At 46.2% G+C, this 24,222-nt stretch overlaps 1 protein-coding gene across 6 annotated transcripts in view; it reads right to left on the bottom strand.

Moving 5' to 3' along the window:
* RUBCN (rubicon autophagy regulator) overlaps nucleotides 1-23,861 on the bottom strand; it is a 74,807-nt gene extending 50,946 nt beyond the window's left edge. For 2 of the 6 annotated variants that reach the window (XM_019023384.4, XM_019023385.4), the window contains exon 1: nucleotides 10,401-10,728. In XM_019023384.4, the coding sequence (XP_018878929.3) occupies nucleotides 10,401-10,465 (65 nt within the window). In that variant the 5' untranslated portion in view covers nucleotides 10,466-10,728. Of the gene's footprint in view, nucleotides 1-10,400; nucleotides 10,729-23,683 lie in introns of those variants that run through there. The other 4 variants (XM_063704547.1, XM_063704548.1, XM_019023382.4 and 1 more) reach the window with 4 other exon arrangements.
* Nucleotides 23,862-24,222: the final 361 nt, after the last annotated feature.

The following is a 24,222-nucleotide window of genomic DNA, read 5'->3' as shown; positions in this document are numbered from 1 at the left end:
AGACTAGCAATTAATAAAGGATCAGTAGACTGGGTGTGGTGGCTCATGCCTGTAATCCCAGCACTTTGGGAGGCTGAGGCAGGTGCATTGCTTGAGCTCAGGAGTTCAAGACCAGCCTGGGCAACATGCAAAATCCCGTCTCTACAAAAAAAACTAAAAAAATCCCTCCCCACAAAAAAAGGATCAATAATCTGAACAAACCAGAAGCTGGAAAGTACCATAAAGGATTTTTAAAATACTCAGTATCAAGGGCTTCGAAGTTGGAAGACTGTGGTCAGGCAAGTGTCCCTGGGACTTTTAATGCCAGAAAGTACTTCCTGGAAAGAAGTAATGGGTTCCTCCTTCAGGTAGAAAAAAATATAATTAAGTGAAATAATTATTGGTAACACTGAGGTAGCGAGAGACTATCACATGTGTGTTTAATGTTTCTTCTTATCTGGCCATATATTTGCTGTTTTTAATTATCTAGTATTTAACTTGCAGGCTGTGTAGTTGAATGTGCTCCTTTTTACATAAATAATATGCTTTAAATAAATAACATGCTTATAGGAAAAACATACTTGACTCTCTTATATAGTCTCTCAGCTCTGGGGCACCTGGGAGAATGTAACCATCGGCCAGTCCCATACATTTCATGGCTGACAGGAGAATTTTTTTTTTTTTTTTTTTTTTTTGTAGAGACCAGAGTCTTACTATGTTACTGAGATTGGTCTCAAACTCTTGGGCTCAAGCAACCATCTGCCTCGGCCTCCTAAAGTGCTAGGATTACAGACGTGAGCCACTGCACGCAGCCAAAGGAGAATCTTAATGTACAGGAGGGAATAAGCAGTACCTGTAGGTATGCTTTGTAATTCGACACCTATTTAACACCTGAGTAACATCAAATGCATTGAATTTCAACAATCAGTGGATTTAACTCACGGACGAAAAATCCCTTATGTCAGAAACCTAACCACCAACAAACTCCTTAGCATGGAGGTGAAAAATTCTCCATCATTGGCCCCAATCTAAATACCAACTTTGCTGCCCAGTACTCCTCAGGTTAGGTACAGGGACCTCATCACACACTATTACAAACGTGCCAACCTCACTCTACTGCCATGATCTTATTCATGCAGAGCTCTCCACCTGGAACGCCTGTTCTCACCCCATTCAGGGACTCAGGTCCAGCTCTAATTCAACTTTCTCTCAAAAGGTTCTAAATAATCTGACCCACTATAGCTCCTTTATTAGAACTCCAAAAGCATATGATGTCGCTATACCATTCCTTCTAAAAATACTTTAAGACTGTTGTTTAATATTATATAGCTTGTTTCCTGAAGGAAAGGGACTATGTATCTTCTATTTCTTTTGTATTTTACTTTATTTTATTTTTTATTTTTATTTTTATTTTTTGAGATGGAGTCTCGCTCTGTCGCCCAGGCTGGAGTGCAGTGGCGTGATCTCGGTTCACTGCAAGCTCCGCCTCCTGGGTTCACACCATTCTCCTGCCTCAGCCTCCCGGGTAGCTGGGACTACAGGTGCCCGCCACCACGCCTGGCTAATTTTTTGTATTTTTAGTAGAGACAGGGTTTCACCGTGTTAGCCAGGATGGTCTCGATCTCCTGACCTCGTGATCCACCCGCCTCGACCTCCCAAAGTGCTGGGATTACAGGTGTGAGCCACTGCATCCGGCCTATTTTATTTCTGAGACAGAGTCTCGCTCTGTCACCCAGGCTGGAGGGCAGTGGTGCGATCTTGGCTCACTGCAACCTCTGCCTCCTGGGTTCAAGCGATTCTCCTGCCTCAGCCTCCTGAGTAGCTGGGGATTACAGGCACCCACCACCACACCCAGCTAATTTTTGTATTTTTTAGTAGAGACGGGGTTTCACCATGTTGGTCAAGCTGGTCTCAAACTCCTGACCTCATGATCCGCCCGCCTCAGCCTCCCAAAGTGCTGGGATTACAGATCTTTTGTATTTTAATAAGCAGGAAGAAAATGTCACCCAGTAGAAAGAAAATAGACACCACAGTCATTCAAACTGAATTTGAATTTGAATCTTAGCTGCTCACAAACTAGATGCACATTCTATTTTTTTTTTTTTTTTTTTTTTGAGACTGAGTTTTACTCTGTCGCGCAGGCTGGAGGGCAGTGGTGCGATCTCAGCTCACTGCAACCTCCACCTCCCGGGTTCAAATTGATTCTCCTGCCTCAGCCTCCCAAGTAGCTGAGATTACAGGTGCCTTACACCATGCCCAGCTAATTTTTGTATTTTTAGTAGAAATGGGGTTTCACCATGTTGGCCAGGCTGGTCTCGAACTCTTGACTTCAAGTGATCTGCCTGCCTCAGCCTCCCAAAGTGCTGGGATTACAGGTGTGAGCCACCTCACCTGGCCTAGATCCACATTCTTGACCAAGCCATTTAAACTCTTGAAGCTTCAATTCCCTCACTGTAAAATGGAGACAACAATTGCTTCACAGAGGAGGGTGTAACTGACAATCGAGGGGAAGCATTATCATAGAGCAGAGAATAATATTCTCTTTTCTCTGTCATTTTCCCCCTGTGAACTTCCATTGCATAAATCTAATAAATCCAACAAAATCAGGAAGGGTACCTAGAATAAAGCCTTCTTACCCATTCTGCTTAAAAAGAAAATTCTGCCAAAAATTGTAAAGGATTGGACAGTCTGCAGCATAATGAAGTTTGGTTACAGTGTTCCACATCCAAACAGTATCTCCACTGCGTTTAAGCCAAGGTCAGGTCTGCGGGTAAGCACGGATTGCAAGGCCCTGTTGATGCTGTTGGTCCTCTCACTGAAGTAGGAAAGCTAGGAAGGACTTCCTCAAATACTGGATATGACTTTTATATGGTAAAGACTTAAATCTGCTTGACGGAATGGAAGAAACTGTCAAGGTGTTACTGCGGCACAATAAGGCTGATTTCATGAGACATATAAGAAAGACAATCTTATTACTTCACCAGGCTCATGTTATACTGTCTAGGTAGCAGAATGCTTTACAAACAAGGTAAAGCAGGCACACAACACCACTTTAATAGCAATGGCACGGGAGGAAAGACAAAGTGTTTCCGTCTTTTCAGTTTCAGTTAGATGATTTAAAGGTAAAAGGCACGCTGGGCACAGCGGCACATGCCTGTAGTCCCAGCTCCTCAGGAGGCTGAAGCAGGAGGACTGCCTGACCTATGCTGGGCACAGCGGCACATGCCTGTAGTCCCAGCTCCTCAGGAGGCTGAAGCAGGAGGACTGCCTGACCTATGCTGGGCACAGCGGCACATGCCTGTAGTCCCAGCTCCTCAGGAGGCTGAGGCAGGAGGATTGCCTGACCTCAAAAGTTCAAGTCTAGCCTGGGCAACAATGTGAGAACCCTTCAAAAAACAAAAACAGCTGTGGGGAGAGGAAAAGCTTCAGGCTTAGAGTCCTTGCAGTCCCCTCCTGGGTTCTGACAACAGCAGCTTCCCCAAAAGCTTCAAGGGTATGTTTCTGTAATTTTTGTACTAAAAATCGAACTAGCAATTGCTAGTTTGCTTTAAAATCATGTGATCATCCTGCTTTGCTACTAGCTCTATGTAAACTGTTAACCCCTAGAATAATCAAAGAGGGACGGGAAAGAAAGAAAACAGGAAATATAAAAACGTGAAAAAGTGAAAATGAATAGGAGAAATGCGAAGAAAGTGGCACTTCCAATGACAACAGTTCCACTAGCATCTGCCCATCTGTAAGAGAGACGACCAGAACGTTAATGTCTTCATTCCTCAAACAAATATTCACTGAACACCAACTACATGTCAGGCACTGGGCTAGGCACTGGTGCTTAAAGAAGCGTTATAGCGGTTAAAGAGGAAGAGTCCCATCTGTCAGAGAATTCAGAACGTAATGGGGGAAATGGACACTTATATAACCATGCTATGAAGGGAGATGTCAGATGTGCTCTAACAGAGAGGGGTGCCTTCTAAAGGAGCGTCATTTAAGGGACGACTAAGAGCTCTCCAGGCAAAGAGGGAGGTATTGCAGTGAGTGTAGAAAAGCAAGAATGAGAACGGCGAGAAAGATGTGAGAGTGGGTGAATGTGCCATGGTTTTGTAATTGGAAACTTCATTAAGTACTAACAGAAAGATTCAGGCCGGGCGCGGTGGCTCACGCCTGTAATTCCAGCACTTTGGGAGGCCGAGGCGGGCGGAGCACGAGGTCAGGAGAATGGGGTGAACCCGGGAGGCGGAGCTTGCAGTGAGCCGAGACTGTGCTACTGCTTTCCGGCCTGGGCGACAGAGCGAGACTCCGTCTCAAACAAAAAAAAAAAAAAAAGATTCAATACCAGGGTGAGGAGTTTTGACATGGAAAATATTCTGTTTTCAATGGGAAAACCACTGAACATTGCTTTTGTTTTTTTTGTTTTGTTTTGTTTGTTGTTTTTGGGACGGAGTCTCGCTCTGTCACCCAGCCTGGAGTGCAGCGGCAGGATCTCGGCTCACTGCAAGTTCTGCCTCCCGGGCTCACGCCATTCTCCTGCCTCAGCCTCCCGAGTAGCTGGGACTACAGGCGCCCGCCACCACGCCCGGCTAATTTTTTTGTATTTTTAGTAGAGACGGGGTTTCACCATGTTGGCCAGGATGAGTCTTGATCTCCTGACCTCGTGATCCACCTGTGTCAGCCTCCCAAAGTGCTGGGATTACAGGCGTGAGCCACCGCGCCCGGCCCCTGCTTTTGTTTTGTTCTGTTTTTTGAGACAGTCTCGATCTGTTGCCCAGGGTGGAGTGCAGTGGCATCACCTGGGCTCACTGCAACTTCCGCCTCCCAGGTTCAAGCAATTCTCCTGCCTAGCCTCCTGAGTAGCTGGGATTACAGGCGTGCACAACCACATCTGGCTAATTTTTTGTATTTTTAGTAGAGACAGCATTTTACCATGTTGACCAGGCTGGTCTTGAGCTCCTGACCTCAGGTGACCCACCCACCTCAGCCTCCCAAAGTGCTGGGATGACAGGCATGAGCCACCAAATCCAGCCAATCTCTGAACATCCCTGAGTAAAATATTACAGTAGCTTTGTTTCTGAAAAATTAAACGAGTAGCAGGGTGAGGCTATCTGGAATTGGGACTAAATTCAGGTTGGAAGATTAGTTAAGAAGCTACTGAGGTAATCCCCAAGAAGAGATTATATGGGTCTACAGTGAATAAACTTCATATCTGCCCAGAATTTGTCCCTTTATTTTGGTCAGAGAACCCTGATTTTCCACAGAGGAACCACCTCTCTACTACTTACTCTGGTCCATGAGGTTCCAAGACCTCACCCTCCCTTAGGATCCAGGGTTGGGCACATAACTTAGGCCTGACTAAGCAGAATAGCCCATACCCTGACCACAAGAACAGAAACATAACTCAAGTCAGTCCAAAAAGAGTCAGCCCCGGGATTTTTGCTTTTGCTGGAGCTGCTGGGACTGCATCTTTCTTGCTGCTGGTATTGCTAAGCTTGGAGTTGCTATGGTAACCTGTAGAAGAGTCTACCTGAGAATGAAAACAACACACCTGGAAGCAGAGCCCAGAGACAGAGACAAATTCTTCATTTGAACACCCATATTTGGGCATTTCTGAAGCAACAGTACACCCTAGATTTTTTAGTACTATAAGCCATTATATTTGGAAACGGAGAGAAAAAGAAGGCTTCAAAAGAAAAATCAGGAACAGAATTTTAGACCCTGGTGACTGCTTAGATATGGGAAACAGAGAAGAGCGAAATGTCAAATGTCACTCTGACGCTCTGGCTTGTTGAGTGAGTGGAAGATGCTATTAACAGAGATCAGAGGAGGGGCAGGTTTTGGTCAGTGGAATAAGCTTAGTTTGGAGATGCTAAAATGGATCTTACTCCTTGAATTCTGACTGTATCTGGATCACGGTGCCAGGAGCACTGAGCAGTGCGTGTACCTGAACTGCAAGCTCAGCAGTAGACTGCATGGCCAAGGCAGTCTAGGGAGACAGTACACTGCATGGCCAAGGCGGTCTAGGGAGACAGAGCAATGCCAGAAAGACCATTCCTTTAGCAGTTTACCAGTCTAGTAGTTTGGGTATTTTTGAGACGAGTCTCACTCTGTCTCCCAGGCTGGAGTGCAGTGGCGCGATCTCGGCTCACTGCAAGCTCCGCCTCCCGGGTTCACGCCATTCTCCTGCCTCAACCTCCCCAGTAGCTGGGACTACAGGCGCCCGCCACCACGCCCGGCTAATTTTTTGTATTTTTAGTAGAGACGGGGTTTCACCGTGTTAGCCAGGATGGTCTCGATCTCCTGACCTTGTGATCCACCCATCTTGGCCTCCCAAAGTGTTGGGATTACAGGCATGAGCCACCGTGCCCAGCGTAGTGTAGTAGTTTTACCAGGCAACCTCAAAATAACTGGCATTTAGGAAACGGAGGGAAAGTGAAGTATCATCCCTAAGCCCCAGAGCATCTGGCTGGAGTGATAGCTAGACGGAAAACAATAGGGAAGCCCATCACATAAGCACACTACTGGGGGAAGTGGGAAGCTAAGCCAACACTCTAGGTCCCAATGCGTTCAACTCGGATGAAGGAGCCACTGAAAGAGGAAGAACAAGTGATACCCTTGCAAACAGTCACTTGTGGGGGAGACACTCGCCTTATTTCAAAAAAACTAGCAAGGGGTGGATTCGACATTTTTCCTACTTCCTACGTATCAGACTCTCAGGAGCTTTATGCACATTGTTTTATTGAATCCTCAGAACTTCTCAGGCAGGAAAGCATTATTCTTCCTACTCAGGCAGGTTACGTAAAGTAACTTGATCAAGTTAAGCCAAATTAATCCGTGAACTAGGATTCAAATGCAGGTCTGACTTTAAAGCTTATTCACATTTCATTATATCAACTACTTAAGGAAAATATACTGAAAAGTTTCATCCTTCATTTTTAAAATGACACTACCGGCTGGGCACAGTGGCTCATGCTTGTAATCCCAGTGCTCTGGGAGGCCAAAGCAGCAAGATCCCTTGAGGCCAGGAGTTTGAGACTAGCCTAGGCAATATGGTGAGACTCTGTCACTACAAAAAATCTGAAAAAATTAAAAATTAGCTGGGAGTGGTGGCACACACCTGTAGTCCTAGCTACTGAGGAGGCTGAGGTGGGAAGATCACCTGAGCCCAGGAGTTTGAGGCTGCAGTGAGCTATGATTGCACTATTGTACTCCAGCCTGAGTGACACAGTGAGACCCTATCTTTAAAATATATAAATAAATAAATAAATAAATAAATAAATAAATAAAAATGATGCTATCTCATCAAGAAGACTGTTTCTGAACTGGGTATTTCATTGGCCATAGAAAGGTTATGTTTGCAGTAACCCAGTCACAAAGCCTCAATTAATAGGCACAAGGAATGTGTATTTACCAGTTGTGTATCTGGAGCTAAGGAGGCCATCAGTACCATGAAGCCTCATTAAACAACGCATTCTGAATTAACCAGCCGCCAACACAGTATGCCTATAACAATGACGGGAGTGACTTTGTGAGGATAACCCCACTACTAAAATTAAGTTTTGATTAAAGTTTTTTGGTTAAGAGGCAATCATAAAAAGAATAAAAGACGGGAAAAGATTCTGCAAAGGAGCTATCCTACTGGCCTGAATGACAGGCACAGAATGCTGTGAAATTTATTCACTATCTTATACTTCCGTTGTTACTATTAGCATAGTGAGAGGCAGCATAGGGTGAGTATTAAAAGTACAGACTCAGGCCGGGCACGGTGGTTCACGCTTGTAATCCCAGCATTTTGGGAGGCGGAGGCTGGTAGATCCTCTGAGGTCAGGAGTTTGAGACCAGCCTGGCCAATATGGCGAAACCCCGTCTCTACTAAAAATACAAAAAATTAGCTGGGCGTGGTGGCGGGCACCTGTAATCCCAGCTACTTGGGAGGCTGAGGCAGGAGAATTGTTTGAACCCGGGAGGCAGAGGTTGTAGTGAACCAAGACGGTGCCACTGCACTCCAGCCTTGGCGACAGAGCAAGACTCTATCTCAAAAAAAAAAAAAAAAAAAAAAAGTACAGTCTCTTGGGCCGGCATGGTCGCTCATTCCTGTAACCTCAGCACTTTGAGAGGCCGAGGCTGGAGAATATCTTGAGCTCAGGAGTTTGAGACCAGCCTAGGCAACATAGTGAGACCCTGTCTCTAAAAAAAGAAAAAAAAATAAAGCGCAGACTCTGGTGCCGAACTGCCTGGGTTTTTTTAATCCAGTTCTGCCAGGGATTTGCTGTACAACCTTGGCAAGTTACTTACCCTGTCCATTTCTCAGCTTTCTCATCTGTGACATAGCGATAACAGTAGTACCGACCACATACAATAGTTATAGGGATTAAAGAAGTTAACGCAGTATTCATATCTTAATACCTTAAAACAATTCCTGGCATGTGGTAAATAGCGTTTGTTACATACATTAAAAAAATAACTAACCCAGCCTCCCTCACATGAAGTGGTAGAGGGAAATCAAAATAATCCTAAAACGTGTTTAGAATTTACATGGGACCTTTCACACGAAGCATGTCACAGACATCTGCACGAAGAATAAATAGTCAAATAGGCAAAGCAGAAACTGAAACATGGAAAAGGGAAGTAAGATGTTCAGTTTCACTTAGCACAAATCATTCTCAGATCTCAGGCAGGAGCCCCAAAATCCTGTCAGTCCAGGTTTTGTTCAACAGGCCACTTTGCACATAAAAGTAGAGTCACCCTTAAAAATAGCAAGTCTTCACCCAGGAACATCTCACACATCTTCCCTTGTTGATATTTTCTCAGAGGTAAATATTCTGCTTCTAGTTTTTGGATTCCAGTTGCTCCTGAGACCATCATTATATCTGAAACTGTTTCTAAATGTCAAGTGAGGTCAGGCCTGGTGGCTCATACCTGTAATTCCAGCACTTTGGGAGGCCGACGTGGCGGGGGAGAATCGCTTGAGCCCAAGAGTTAGAGACCAGCCTGGGCAATATGGTGAGACCCTGTCTCTACAAAAAAGTTTTTTAAATTATTCAGATGTGGTATCTGGCACCTATATCCCCAGCTACTTGGGAAGCTGAGCTAGTATAATCGCTTGAGCCCAAGAGTTGGAGGCTGCAGTGAGCCGCGTTCACGGCACTGCGCTCAGCCTGGGGGACAGGGTGAGACTGTGTCTCAAAAAATAAAATAATAAATGTCAAGTATGACTCCCTTAAGCCACATTCCTGCTCTCGCCTGTCAGCATTCCAGCCTCTTTAAAAGATTAAGACCAGAGTTATTAATGAAGCAAACCCTAAATATGGAAGGCATCTCTACAGACTCCGATTCATCATTTAGTCAAAGTAGTTCGGGGTTTCTTTGGCTTTTTGTTTTTTGAAGACAGGGTCTTCCTCTGTCATCCAGGCTGGAGTGCAGTGGTGCGATCTCGGCTCAATGCAGCCTCGACTTATTGGACTCAAGTGATCCTCTCGCCTCAGCCTCCCGAGTAGCTGGCACCACAGGTGAGCACCACCACGCCGAGCTAATTTTTGTATTTTTGTAGAGACGGGGATCTCCCTAGGTTACCCAGGCTGGTCTCAAACTCCTGGACTCAAGCGACCCGCCTCAGCCTCCTCCAAGATGCTGGAATTACAGGTGTGAGGCACCGCACCCGGTCCAAAGTAGTTTTTATATTTTAAATCCCCCAATTTCTAGAAGGTATGAGCTTTCTGACATGGTTCCATATAAATAAATGTGAACTTGCTTAGTTTGCATTGTGAGGAAGAAGTGACAGGTTTGAAGACGAAAAGGAAATGACGCAGAGGTCCTGCCACTCTCTGACAGGGATTCGGCAATGACAAAGTGCAGAGTTTCTGGTCTCATTAGCAGCCCCCGCCCCCACCGCACTGCCATGACACTCGCTCACTTTCTCCCCAGGCTCTCCTCGCCTTCATCCCCATGCTCATCTCTGCCTAAGCTTCTTCCGAGGCCACTCATAACGCTTCACCTCTGCTCCCAGGAATTCTTACATCCTCTTCGCGTTGGCCCCACTTGCTGTCACGGCAAGTTTCAGTCAGGGTGCTGCCCTGCCCCTATCTGTAGACTCTGGCCTGTAAAACCTCACTGCACCCCTCTGGCCTCTTCGCCCAGTCTCTCAGCAGCCACCTCCTCTCCAGCAGTCTTGGATCTGAGCTTCACCCTCCTCTGCTGCCCTTGCCCTCCGCAAATCCCACCCACCCTCCTCACCCTAAGCCCGTTCCTTCGTCCCATCCCCGCCCCGCCCGTCCCTCCTCTGCGAAATGCTTCCCAAACAAGCCCTCCGCAGCCGTCGTCCTCAAGACTCGTCGCGCCCGGCCCTTCTCTCCGTGACCCCGCGCCCTCCCAAGCCTCCCGGGGCTCCGGCGCCTGTCGCTGCCCCGACTCCGCGGCGGCTCCCAGCCCACCTGCTCTCCTCAGGCAGGCGCTCCTCGCCGCCTCCGAGCTCCATTCCCGCGCCCTCCGGCCGCATCCGGGGCGGTGAGGCCGCCTCTTCGCCCAAGAGAGGCGTCCCTGCCGCTTCGCCCTTCAGGGCTCCCGGGGCCCCCTGGGGCCGGAGGAGGCACCTGCGGCCGGTGGGCTCCGGGTGATGCGCTACACCCGGGCGGCGGCAGCAGGAGGGACTGCCGCCTGGGCTGCGGCTTCTATCCCGGCCACCCCCACTTCCGGCTCCGGGGACTACAGCTCCCGGCGAGCACTCCGAGGCTAGGCCGCTCCCGCAGGACGCGTCCTCCAATCCCAGGCCGCGCTCGCAGACCGCGCCCCTCCAACGCCAGGCCGCTCCCGCAAGCCGCGCCCTCCGATCCCAGGCCGCCCCCGCAGGCCGCGCCCTCCGATCCCAGGCCGCCCCCGCAGGCCGCGCCCTCCGATCCCAGGCCGCCGCCGCAGGCCGCGCCCTCCGATCCCAGGCCGCCCCCGCAGGCCGCGCCCTCCGATCCCAGGCCGCCGCCGCAGGCCGCGCCCTCCGATCCCAGGCCGCTCCCGCAGGCCGCGCCCTCCGATCCCAGGCCGCGCTCGTGGATTACTACGCACCCGGTGGTTGGCTGGGCCGGCTTGCAAGCGGCGGGGGACCTTGGTCTCAGGGATCCGTGCCGGGGCGGACCCTTATTCACCCCCGTGACATTACACGCTGGGGACCGAACTCAGTCCGAGATGTAGACTAGGCAATAACGCTAATCTAATCCCGGTACGATTAACCCCACTCAGCCCGCCCTGGCTTAATGTCCGCTGGTGGTGTTTGGAGACCTCGAGCATTTACATGAAGCGCTCACAAACAAGAGCACAGGTTGCTTTGGGATCATAAAAGAGCAGGAGAGAAAGGCTTCTGGGGGCTCTCGGAAGATGGATGTCAACGCACAGTTTTGAAGGCTGAGTACGGGTTAGCCAGGAGGAAGAAGAGAAGATGGAGAGAGCAACACGGCAGATACAAGGAAGGAAGTGCTGGCTTGGGAACTGCAGGTGCTGGATAGCCAGAGCTGGGAAGGAGTGAGCAGCAGCATGGTGTGGGCATTCTGGGGTGGGGAAACCAGATCATGAAATGCCATTTTAAGGAGTTTGGATTTTATCCTGAAAACAATCAGCAAATCAAGCATATGCAAATCAAGAAGTGATTTAATCGAATCTGATGGGAAAGCCACTTTTGACAATGTGGACAGGAGATGGGGCAGATATAATACTATATTGAGGTAACGGTGGAAGGATAGATAGGAGACTGGTCATCCTTATGGGGGATAACCAAGTAATGCTAAGAAGTGAAGCGAACCAGTTGAAAGAAACGTGGGCCTAGGGTTGCCAGATACTCTGGTTTCTCTTTTTTCTTTTTCAAAGACGGGGTCTCTCTCTGTCGCCCAGGCTGGGGTGCAGTGGCGCAATCATAGCTCCCTGCAGCCTGGAACTCCTGGGCTCAAGCAGTCCTCCTTCCTCAGCCTCCTGAATAGCTGGGACTACAGGTGCGAGCCACCACACCTAGCTATGATATTTTGATTTTTTAAAAGAAGCTAGGATCTGCATTTTTAAGCACAACTTCCAAATTTTTAAACGTTGGCAACAAATTTTTTAAACTTGCAACTTTGCACAGGCCAAACACAGCTTGTCTGTAGGCTGAAGGTGGCCCTTGAGTTGCTAGTTTGCAAACCCAGGCTTAAACTACAGCAGCGGTTGAAGAGAACAAGGAGGCTCAGATTACAGCAATGTGAAGGCAATAGAATCAGCACTACTCTATAAAGGACTGACTGTGGCAAGTGAGGGAGAAAGAGGGATCAAGAATAACTCCGTGAAAAACTAATGACTCTGATAAAATAATATATGGCTTTTAGGTATTTTCAAACTTGACAAAAGTGTTCTGGCAATTAAAAATGAAATGAAAGAGCCTCTTAAAGCCATTTATGATTTCATTTAGGTTAAAAAATACTCTCTTTCAAACTTTCTCATTTTCCTACTAAACGATTATACTTCTTTAAGAAAGGGGCAATATTACTCATTGGGATTTCTCTTCCTTCTGTGACTTTCTTCTCTTTTGGAGACGCAGTCTTGCTCTGTCACCCAGGCTGGGGTGCAGTGGTGCTACCACAGTTCACTGCAGCCTCAACCTCCTCAAGCGGATCCTCTCACCTCAGCTTCCCAAGTAGCTGGGACCACAGGCAGTGCCACTATGCCCAGCTAATTTGTTTTTTTGTTTTTTTTTTTAATTTTTGGTAGAGACAGGGTCTCACTAGGCTGCCTAAGCTGGTCTCAAATTCCTGGGCTCAAGCAGTCCTCCTGCCTCTGTCGCCCAAAAAGTATTGGGATTACAGGCATGAGGCACCATACCTGGCCTTACTTCTAGTTCTATAAATGTATGAACTTTATTTTTTGGCATACAGTATAATCCCAAATTAACACTATATTATTTATTTATTTATTTTTGAGACAGAGTTTCGCTCTTGTTGGCTAGACTGGAGTGCAATGGCGCGATCGGGTTCAAGCGATTCTCCTGCCTCAGCCTCCTGAGCAGATGGGATTACAGGCATCCGCCACCACGCCCGGCTAATTTTGTATTTTTTAGTAGGGACAAGGTTTCTCCATGTTGGTCAGGCCGGTCTTGAACTCCCGACCTCAGGTGATCCGCCGGCTTCGGCCTCCCAAAGTGCTGGGATTACAGGCGTACTAAAAAATACAAAAAAATTAGCCGGGCGTGGTGGCGGACGCCTGTAATCCCAGCTACTCAGGAGGCTGAGGCAGGAGAACGGCTTGAACCCAGGAGGCAGGGCTTGCAGTGAGCCGAGATCGTGCTACTGCACTCCAGCCTGGGCGATAAGAGCAAGACTTCGTCTGAAAAAAGAAAAAAAAAAAAGGCCGGGCGTGGTGGCTCATGCCCGTAATCCCAGCACTTTGGGAGGCCAAGGCGGGCAGATCACGAGGTCAGGAGATGGAGACTATCCTGGCTGACACGGTGAAACCCCGTCTCTACTAAAAATACAACAAAAAATTAGCCGGGCGTGGTGGCGGGCGCCTGTAGTCCCAGCTACTCCGGAGGCTGAGGCAGGAGAATGGCGTGAACCCGGGAGGCGGAGCTTGCAGTGAGCCGAGATCACACCACTGCACTCCAGCTTGGAAGACAGAGCGAGACCTGGGCGACAGAGGGAGACTCCGTCTCAAAAAAAAAAAAGGCAATCAGCTTTATCAGGAAATCCTAGGGGCCAGAAGCGGTGGCTCACGCCTGTGATCTCAACACTGGGAGGCCCAGGCAGGCGGGTCACTTGACACCAGGAGTTCGAAACCAGCCTGGCCAACATAGTGAAACCCTGTCTCTACTAAAAATACAAAGAAAAAATAGTCGGGTGTAGTGGCACACGCCTGTAATCCCAGCTACTTGGGTGGCTGAGGCATGAGAATCGTTTGAACCCGTGAGGTAGAGGTTGCAGTGAGCTGAGATTGTACCACTGCACTCCACCCTGGGTGACAGAGTGAGACTGTCTTGGGGAGAAAAAAAAGAAATCCTAAAACTAAAATTGTAGCAAAAAGGCTGGAAAATAGGCTTTTTCTCATATGTCCAAGTTCAAGTTACATGTACTGGATTTTCTTTAAAGCCATTAATAAACATGACAATAATCTGCACTAGCCATGCGTTCACCTATCCCATCCCTCTACTTTCCCTCATAATCCTGAACCCCTTCTTTTGTTTTTTTTTCTTTTGAGATGGAGTCTCGCTCTGTCACTCAGGCTGGATCATGGATCCACTGAAAATACAAAATACAAAAAATTAGCTGGGCATGGTGGCAGACGCCTGTAATCCCAGCTACTCGGGAGGCTGAGCCAGGAGAATCTCTTTAACCTGGGAGGCGGAGGTTGCAGTGAGCTGAGGTCATGCCATTGCACTCCAACCTGGGCAACAAGGCAAGACTCCGTCTTAAAAAAAAAAAAAGAAAAAGAAAAAAATTTTTTAGTATAATTGGCAAAATTTGAACATGAACCATAATTGGATGATAGTACTGCATCAATGTTAAATTTTCTAAACTTGGTAATTTTAGCATGGTTATGTTAAGGAATATCCCTAGAAATATATTCTCTTTTTTTTTTTTTTTTTTTTTTGAGACAGAGTCTTGCTGTGTTGCCCAGGCTGGAGTGCAGTGGCACAATCTCAGCTCACTGCAACCTGTGCCTCCTGGGTTCAAGCAATTCTCCTGCCTCAGCCTCCCGAGTAGCTGGGATTACAGGTGCCCAACACCACGCCCAGTTAGTTTTTATATTTTTAGTAGAGACGGGGTTTCATCATGTTGGCCAGGCTGGTCTCGAACTTCTGACCTCAAGTGACCTGCCCACCTCAGCCTCCCAAAGTGCTGGGATTACACATGTGAGCCACTGCACACAGCCCTTAGAAATAGATTCTAAAGAGTCATAATTCCTGCAACTTTCTCTCAAATTGTCTAACAACAACTAATATCTCTATACAGAGAGAAAGCAAATGTGGCAAAACATTAATTGGTGAAGTAGAGGATATATGGGTATTCATTGCGCTATTTTTGCAACTTTTCTCTACATTTGCCAAGTTTAAAAAATAGTCAAGGTTCTGCTTTCATGGGGACCTAAAAAAATAGTCAATGATCTTAGTATGGTTTTGTTTTCTTATGACTGTATCCTGCTAAATGTAACAAAAATTTTAGTGTTTCACATGGAAATTTTTAATCTTGTAATGATTAACTTTAAAGATAGTTTAAAATTAATTTATGTTTTCCCCATAGGTAGCATTTCTAAAAGTCTTTTAAGCCAATTTTGCCAAATGACCAATTCACTGACTTTACCAAATTTACTGATTTACCAAAATTCTTTTTCTGTTAGGCATATATAAAGCTTATAGTAGTTCATCTGATGAGATGATTTTAAAAGCTTTTGAAGAATTTTGCCAAGTTTTAATTACTTAGCTTTTATTCTGTCTTTACAGCAACATTTCCATCCCCTCTAAGCATTTAGTAGTGGTTCATTTATTCAATTATATAGGAACTGGCTGGGCGCAGTGGCTCATGCCTGTAATCCCAGCACCTTGGGAGGCCGAGGTGGGAGGATCACTTGAGGTCAGGAGTTCAAGAACAGCCTGGCTAACATGGTGAAATCCTGTCTCTACTAAAAATTCGCCAGGCATGGTGGTGGGCGCCTGTAATCCCAGCTACCTGGGAGGCTGAGGCAGGAGAATCCCTTGAACCCAGGAGGTGGACATTGCAGTGAGCTGAGATCGCACCACTGCGCTCCAGAGATTGCACCACTGCAACAGAGCAAGCCTCCGTCTCAAAAAAAAAAAAAACCCAAAAAACTATATAGGAACACTTTTGCCAGCCACGAACGGTGGATAAAAATGTGTGCTTTTTCTTTTTTTTTGAGACGGAGTCTCGCTTTGTCACCCAGGCTGGAGTGCAGTGGCGCGATCTTGGCTCACTGCAACCTCTGCCTCCCAGGTTCAAGCGATTCTCCTGCCTCAGCCTCCTGAGTAGCTAAAATTAGAGGCGCCTGCTGCCACCTGGCTAATTTTTTGTATTTTTAGTACAGACGGGGTTTCACTGTGTTAGCCAGGATGGTTTCGATCTCCTGACCTCGTGATCTGCCCGCCTTGGCCTCCCAAAGAAAATGTGCAATTTTTAATGTTAAAATGAAAATTTTAAAAATCTTATTTCTAAGCCGAGTGCAGTGGCTCACGCCTGTAATAGCAGCACTTTAGGAGGCCGAGGTGGGCAGATCACTTGAGGTCAGAAGTTCCAGGCCAGCCTGGCCAGCATGGTGAAACCCCATCTCTACTAAAAATACAAAAATCAGCTGGGCGTGGTGGCGGACGCCTGTAATCCCAGCCACTTGGGAGACTGAGGCAGGAGAATCACCTGAACCTGGGAAGCGGAGGTTTCAGTGAGCCGAGATCCCGCCACTGCACTCCAGCCTGGGTGACAAAGTGAGACTGTCTCAAAAAAAAAAAAAAATCTTATTTCTAGACTGAGCAAATCCTTAACATAGTTGACGAATGTTCGTTTTGTCCCTGCCCCAGCTTCCTGCAACTGTCGCTGAGTAATGCTGCACAGAAGGGACCCTCCACTGCATGAAGAGGGTCAGAGCTTGAGTGGCTGCTATGTGCAAGACGCTGTGCTTTAGTTAGTCTCCCCAAGCCTGGGCTCCGCATCCCAGAGCAGGGAACCTGCGGGGCACAGAGAGAAGAAGCCTGGGAGAAGGAGGAATGCCTGAAGACCTGCGACCCAAGAATCCTGGCTCCCTGAGCCTTCCTGGACTACAAATCCATCCAGTACAAATTGAGGATATCTTCAAAAAACAAACAGTTTTATGTAAATGGGGGGAATTTTGCACTTTATGTAAATTTGTTTAGCTTTGGAAAATGCCACAGTTGGTCATTCAGTGAGTCAATCTAGAACCCCTGGTGGTCAAGACTCCTGCCTTCCCTAGGGAGGGCAAGGCCTAATAAGCTGAGAGGTCCCACCCCTGAGTCCAGGAAGAATTCCCCTTCAAGTTCCCTTGTCCACCCAGAGCAGCTTCCCTAGTCACACAGAACTGATGCTCAGGGACTTAGTGGCCAGTAGTGCTCCTTTAAACTTGCTAGCTGAGGCGGGCAGGCTCTCCGGAGCTCTTGAGTTTCTTAAGGGCAGCAGCTACACCTGCAACCCCGTCTGTCATGTTCTCTGCGGTATCCCCAGCCTCTAGCACAGTGTCTTGAGTTTCTTAAGGGCAGCAGCTACGCCTGCAACCCCGTCTGTCATGTTCTCTGCGGTATCCCCAGCCTCTAGCACAGTGTCTTGAGTTTCTTAAGGGCAGCAGCTACGCCTGCAACCCCGTCTGTCATGTTCTCTGCGGTATCCCCAGCCTCTAGCAGTGTCTTGAGTTTCTTAAGGGCAGCAGCTACGCCTGCAACCCCGTCTGTCATGTTCTCTGCGGTATCCCCAGCCTCTAGCAGTGTCTTGAGTTTCTTAAGGGCAGCAGCTATGCCTGCAACCCCGTCTGTCATGTTCTCTGCGGTATCCCCAGCCTCTAGCAGTGTCTTAAGTTTCTTAAGGGCAGCAGCTATGCCTGCAACCCCGTCTGTCATGTTCTCTGTGGTATCCCCAGCCTCTAGCACAGTGTCTTGAGTTTCTTAAGGGCAGCAGCTATGCCTGCAACCCCGTCTGTCATGTTCTCTGCGGTATCCCCAGCCTCTAGCACAGTGTCTTGAGTTTCTTAAGGGCAGCAGCTATGCCTGCAACCCCGTCTGTCATGTTCTCTGCGGTATCCCCAGCCTCTAGCACAGTGTCTTGAGTTTAAGGGCAGCAGCTATGCCTGCAACCCCGTCTGTCATGTTCTCTGCAGTATCCCCAGCCTCTAGCACACTGTCTTGCACATAGGAGGACCTCGAACTCTGTTGAATGAACGAATAAATGAACAAACAAATTTTAAGATTAAAAGGGAGAAGACTAGAACAGGAAAAGTTTACAACAAAGGAAAAGGGCAACACAGAAGAGGGACAGAAAGCTACAGCAAAGTGGCAAAGAAAAGCTACTGCAGCAGAAGACAGTAGCAGACGGGTAGAATGGAAAAAATGGAACAGAAAAGAGAAGAGAACCTGTAGTGTATATATAAGTAGTTTAAGGGAGCTACGAATTAGCTATTGTTTATTAATAACTAATATTGGCCAGGCGTGGTGGCTCACGCCTGTAATCCCAAAACTTTGGGAGGCCGAGGTAGGTGGATCATGAGGTCAGGAGTTCAAGACCAGCCTGACCAACATGGTGAAACCCTGTCTCTACTAAAAATACAAAAATTAGCCAGGCGTGGTGGCGGGTGCCTGTAATCCCAGCTACTTGGGAGGCTGAGGCAGGAGAATTGCTTGAACCCGGGAGGCGGAGGTTGCAGTGAGTCAAGATTGCACCACTGGACTCCAGCCTGGGTGACAGAGTGAGACTCTGTCTAAAAAATAAATAAATAAAAAATAACTAATATTAGCTAATAATTAGTTATTATACCTAATACATATTATCTATATATCATATAATATAAATTATACCACACTCCTTTAATATACCAGTATAATACGTATTACATCAATATGATTTCTAGATATCCTCTTTTGAAAAGCAAAAGGGTTAACATAAGAAACAGACAAATGAATTACAAGAAAAGGAAATTACATACCAGTGTCACTCATGAAAAGACAAAATTCTTCGCAAAATATTAGCAAGTCAAATCCAACAACATGTAAAAAGGATAATATACCATGACCAAGTAGGTTTATCCCAAAAATGCAATATTTGGAACATCAACATTCAAAAACAAAATCAACATTCAAAATTTGATAGCCAATGTAATTCGCCATATTAATACATTTTGCAAGAAAAACCTTTTGATAATCTCTAGATACAGAAAAAGCATCAGATAAAACTCAGCATTTATTCATGATTAACTCTCAGCAAATCAGGAGTAGAAGGGAACTTCCTCAACCTAATAAAAGGCATTTTTAAAAATTAGCATCACACTTAATGTTGAAAGACTGAATGCTTTCCCTCTGGGGTTGGGAACAAGGCAAAGATGTTCACTTTCACTACTCCAATTAAACATGATACTAGAGTCCCTAGTCAGTGCAATAAGGCAAGAAAAAGAAAAGGCATACAAATAAAAAACAGTTATGCTATGTGACATAATCCAGTTAAAAAGTATATACTGTATGATTCCATTTATTAAAAATACCAGAAAATGCAAATTAATCTACAGCAACAGAAAACAGATCAGTAGTTGCCTAGATAGTAGGTGGGGGGTAAGGATTACAAAGGTGAGCAAGAAAACTTTAGAAAATAATGAATATATAATAATATTTATTCAGATTATCGTAGCGTTTTCACAGGTATATATCCTGTACACCTGTATAAACTGCATACTTTCAGTATGTGTCTTTTATTATCAAATATATCTCAAAACTAAGAAAAGGGGGATTTAGGCTGGGTGCAGTGGCTTCACGCCTGTAATCCCAGCACTTTGGGAGGCCGAGGTGGGCAGATCACGAAGTCAAGAGATCGAGACCATCCTGGCCAACATGGTGAAACCCCATCTCTATTAAAAATGTAAAATTTAGCCAGGCGTGGTGGCACGCACCTGTAGACCCAGCTACTCAGGAGGCTGAGGCAGGAGAATTGCTTGAATCCGGGAGGCGGAGGTTGCAGTGAGCCGAGATCACACCATTGCACTCCAGCCTGGGCGACAGAGAGAGACGCTGTCTCAAAAAAAAAAAAAAAGAAAGAAAAGAAAAGGAGGATTTAAAAGGCAAATCAAGCCAGGTGCAGTGGCTCACACCTGTAATCCCAGCACTTTGGGAGGCTGAGGCGGGCGGATCACCTGAGGTCGGGAGTTCGAGACCAGCCTGACCAACATGGTGAAACACTGTCTCTACTAAAAATACAAAATTAGCTCAGCATGGTGGCACATGCCTGAAATCCCAGCTACTTGGGAGGCTAAGGCAGGAGAATTTCTTGAATCCGGGAGGCAGAGGTTGCGGTGAGGTGAGATCATGCCACTGCACTCCAGCCTGGGCAACAAGAGCGAAACTCCACCTCAAAAAAAAAAAGGCAAATCAAACTGATAAAAAGTTAAGGGGTGAAGTGTGTAAGAGTTTACTACCTTTGAAGAAACGTAGATTTCTGTGCACATTATGAAAAAGGAGCCAGAAAGTGTTAACAGAAAACTATGAGGTTGAGCTGGGCGTGGTGGCTCACACCTGTAATGCCAGCACTTTGGGAGTCTGAGTCGGGTGGATCACCTGAGGTCAGGAGTTCGAGACCAGCCTGGCCAACGTAGTGAAACGCTGTCTCTACTAAAAATACAAAAATTAGCTGCGCATGGTGCCATGCACCTGTAATCTCAGCTATAGGGGAGGTTGAGGAAAAGAATAGCTTAAACCCGGGAGGCGGAGGTTGCAGTGAGATCGTGCCACTGCACTCCAGCCTGGGCAACAGAGTGAGACTCTGTCTGTAAAAAGGAAAGAAAGAAAGAAAAGTATGAGGTTGAGAAGGTTGCCAGATTTAGCAAATAAAATAAAAGACTCCCAGTTAAACCTGAATTTCAGTTAAACAAATGTCAACCTTCAATAATGAGATTCAGAAAATATGACTAAGTATAAAGTTTACTGCAGCACAAAGCTTGAGGATAGCCATCCAGAAACATGATTCCAAAGGAATGGGGTCAGTGCTCCAAAGTGAGGAGGCCAAGATTTCACTTATATAGGCAGAAACAGTTGTAACAATTTGATTAGTATAACTTGCTACATTCCAAGGAAGATTCCTTTAATATTCTGTGAGGAGGTGTAATGTTCTCAGGGGTCTTATCTCTGGCACGCCTCAATCATTCCAGATCACTCACAGGAAAAAGCAGAAGTTACAACTGCATGCTGCTTGACTCATGCCATATAGCCATGTCCCTCTCAAAGCTCAGAATAATTTAAAGTTTCAACAGCTTTAAGTTTGAATTTTTATTTCACACAATGAAATGATTCTCTGTTGTAAATATATCCTAAATATTACATGAAACTTACTGTAGTTAAAAAAAATCACTATCTGAAACGTGGGACATATTTGTACTAAACAATTGTCCGTTGTTTATCTGAAATTCAAATTTAGCTGGCCCTGCATTTTATCTGGCAATCCTGGAGGTTGTTTAATCTACATTGTGTGAAACGAAGTCTTTTAAAAGGGCAACTGCTTGGATCCCATGTTTATTTTGACTTAGGTGAAGCTGCAGAACTGCTGTACACCAACAAAGGCTGAATGCCCACATCCAGTCCAGGGCCTCGTTCACAGCAGGTGCTGAGATATTCTTTGCTCTTCAAGGTGTGTGAAGATAGGGTGTGCATCCGTCTTGCTCACTTTTTTTTTTTTTTAATCCCCAGGGCCTATTATAGTGCCTGACGCTCAATGAATATATGATTAAATGAATAGCTACCTCTCCTGCCCCAGAAAATTGCAGGGTTGACCTTTTAACCTTGGCCCTTGTGGTTGGCTGATGGACTTCTTGGACAGGACCCAGTTCCGATTTCTTGCCTTGTCTTCCTCTTTATTTTTACTGTGTGTGTCTCGGGTTGCTATTTTCTGTTTTGTGTATGAAAAGACCTGCCATTACCCACAATGCTTCACTCTTGCTTTCTTGCCTTTCCCTCTGGAATCTGGGGATGGCTCCTAGGCCCCAAGACTCTCAGCCCTTGGGGAAACCTGAAAGTCTGAAACACAACAGCTAGGACTGTTTAATCGAATGCTGCAGCATGGCCTTTTGCACTATAGAGACTGGGGATAAGGCTTTGGTTTGGGGGAGAAGATCAGGATAAAAGAGAATCTTTTTTTTTTTTTTAAGACAGGGTCTCACTATGTCGCCCAGGCTGGTCTCGTACTCCTGGGCTCAAGTGATCCACCTGCCTCGGCCTCCCAAAGTGCTGGGATTACAAGCGTGAGCCACCGCACCAGGTCGAGAATCTTTATTATATTAGTGGCAGGGAGGATTTTATACATTTGGGATTTTTATCTGTCCTATAAATACCTGAAGTACAAAATGCCTCCAAACTCTAATTGCATTAATTTTCTTCCATAAAATTAAGAACTTAACCTAAGGATCCTCTCTGTAGTTTACTCTCACAAATGAGCAGAGATGGTAGAAGTTATTTCTAGTGACAGAAGGTGAATGTGGAGAAAAATGACTTGTGCTTAGAGGATTTTAAATATACTTTTCATACTCACTATTCTTACTCCTTTTTCTGGTTTTGAAGATGGGTATGAGGTCCAGAGACTCTCCCAAAATCATACAGTGAATAACTAAAGTCAGTGAAAAAGTTATCACTCAATAAAACTCAGGTCTGGGCCCACAACCCAGTTTCTGTAGTTTTTTTTTTTTTTTTTTTTTTTTGAGATGGAGTCTTGCTGTGTCACCCAGGCTGGAGTGCAATGGCACGATCTCAGCTCACTGCAACCTCCGCCTCCCGGGTTCAAGCGATTCTCCTGCCTCAGCCTCCCAAGTAGCTGAGATTACAGGTGCCCACCATCATGCCCGGCTAATTTTTTTATTTTTATTTTTTTTATTTTTTAGTAAGGGTTTCACCATGTTGGTCAGGCTGGTCTCAAACTCCTGACCTCAGGTGATCCGCCCGCCTCGGCCTCCCAAAGTGCTGGGATGACAGGCGTGAGTCAGTTTCTCTAGTTTTTAGCAGTCCAGACAAATGAAGGGGCTTCAGGGTGAGACAGTAGTAAAATCAAGCACATTACGCTAAGGACATACATGATATTCTCCTTGACATGCCAAATATTGTTCTTGAGTTTCCGAGTCCAAACTTTCCTCCACTATTAAAGTTTCTTGTGCCCCTTGATAGGTGTGTGGTTCACTCTTCCTATATTGTTATGTCTTTGTCATGAGAAAAAAAAGAGACATCTTAACCTTTGAGAATAAGAAGTTATTTAGAATATTCCCAAAAGCCTAACAAAAATTATACATTTCCCCAAGATAAGACTACTAGGCTTACAAAAAAGTCATGGTTCTTTGATTTCAGCTGGAAACATAATCTGTGTGAAGACTCCTGGTTTTATCCATGCTACATATACAGGAAACGTTCGCATTTACTTTTATTGTTAAGGTGACCGCAAAATTGTCACTGCAAGCTTTGCTTTAAATTCAGGCCTGGAAAGGGGAGCTGGAACAGCTGGCTTTAATTTTTAAGTGTGACATGCATAAGAAATATTTTAAAACATGGGATCCCCAAGCAAAAAATAGTAAATGTGTCATTGGTGTTGAAGTTGGAAGCCACATGACATTGTGACATGACTAAATTAAGCACAGGCTATTGTGGTTTTGAGATGGCTCGTTTCCATGCTAAAGGAATTTTTGCATTTTATGAATTGGAGAGGAGAAAGGCGACAGAGATTTCTAGGTGGACAGAATGCATCTGGTATTGTCCTTAGATGTAAATATCCGAGATAGTTTTAAGCTGTATGAGGGTGATATAACCTAAATGCTTCCACATAAACACAGTTACTTCAGGGAAGGAGAATGAGGTAAGAAGAGAGGTAAATACCGTATGTTGTAAACGGAAAAAAGTTATCATGCAGGAATTCATCAAATATTAAATTGTTTTCCCGTAGGGATGATTAAAAAGTAAACGAACCCTTCCATCCATTCCCAATGCAAATGAATTAGAAGAAAATGCAGCTACATCAACAGAGGTACTTACCCCTCCCGAGGGAAGCTGAGGTCTTATTAGGGTAGTGAACACCGTGCCAAACGTTTTGAGAGTGCCGATTGAGAGAAGGTACAGACGCGGGAAACGTTAGCATTTACTTTGGATGTTAAGGTGACGCAGGAACCGTCACTGCAGCGTTTGCTTTGCGTTCGGATGCGGCAGCTCAGCGCAGCTGTAGGTGGAGGAGCGTGCCAGGGAGAGGGGAGCTGGGATGCAGCTGCAATCTACACTCGCAGGGGTCTGTCCTGCCTCCCGAGGCTGCATTGCAGTGGGCGCGAAAGGCTCGTGTGTACCGAAGTATAGGGGACCTGTGTGCAGCAGGAGGGACTCGAAGGACACGGAGGATTATGATATCACTGAAGGCATAAGATTCAGAGGTGCCCGCGGTCTACCATCCCCCAGTTTGGGCGGAAAGTCGAACTGCTCACAACGGTGGTCCTCGCGAGCGCCTAGCACAGCGGCTGCAATGCCTCGTCCGATCCTGCGAGGGCCGCTAGGAGCGAGTCACGGCGCGGGGCCGCTCTGGTCGC

Source organism: Gorilla gorilla, chromosome 2 (assembly GCF_029281585.2).
Source record: "Gorilla gorilla gorilla isolate KB3781 chromosome 2, NHGRI_mGorGor1-v2.1_pri, whole genome shotgun sequence".
NCBI classification, from domain to species: domain Eukaryota; kingdom Metazoa; phylum Chordata; class Mammalia; order Primates; family Hominidae; genus Gorilla; species Gorilla gorilla.
This window is presented reverse-complemented; position numbering and strand designations above follow the sequence as displayed.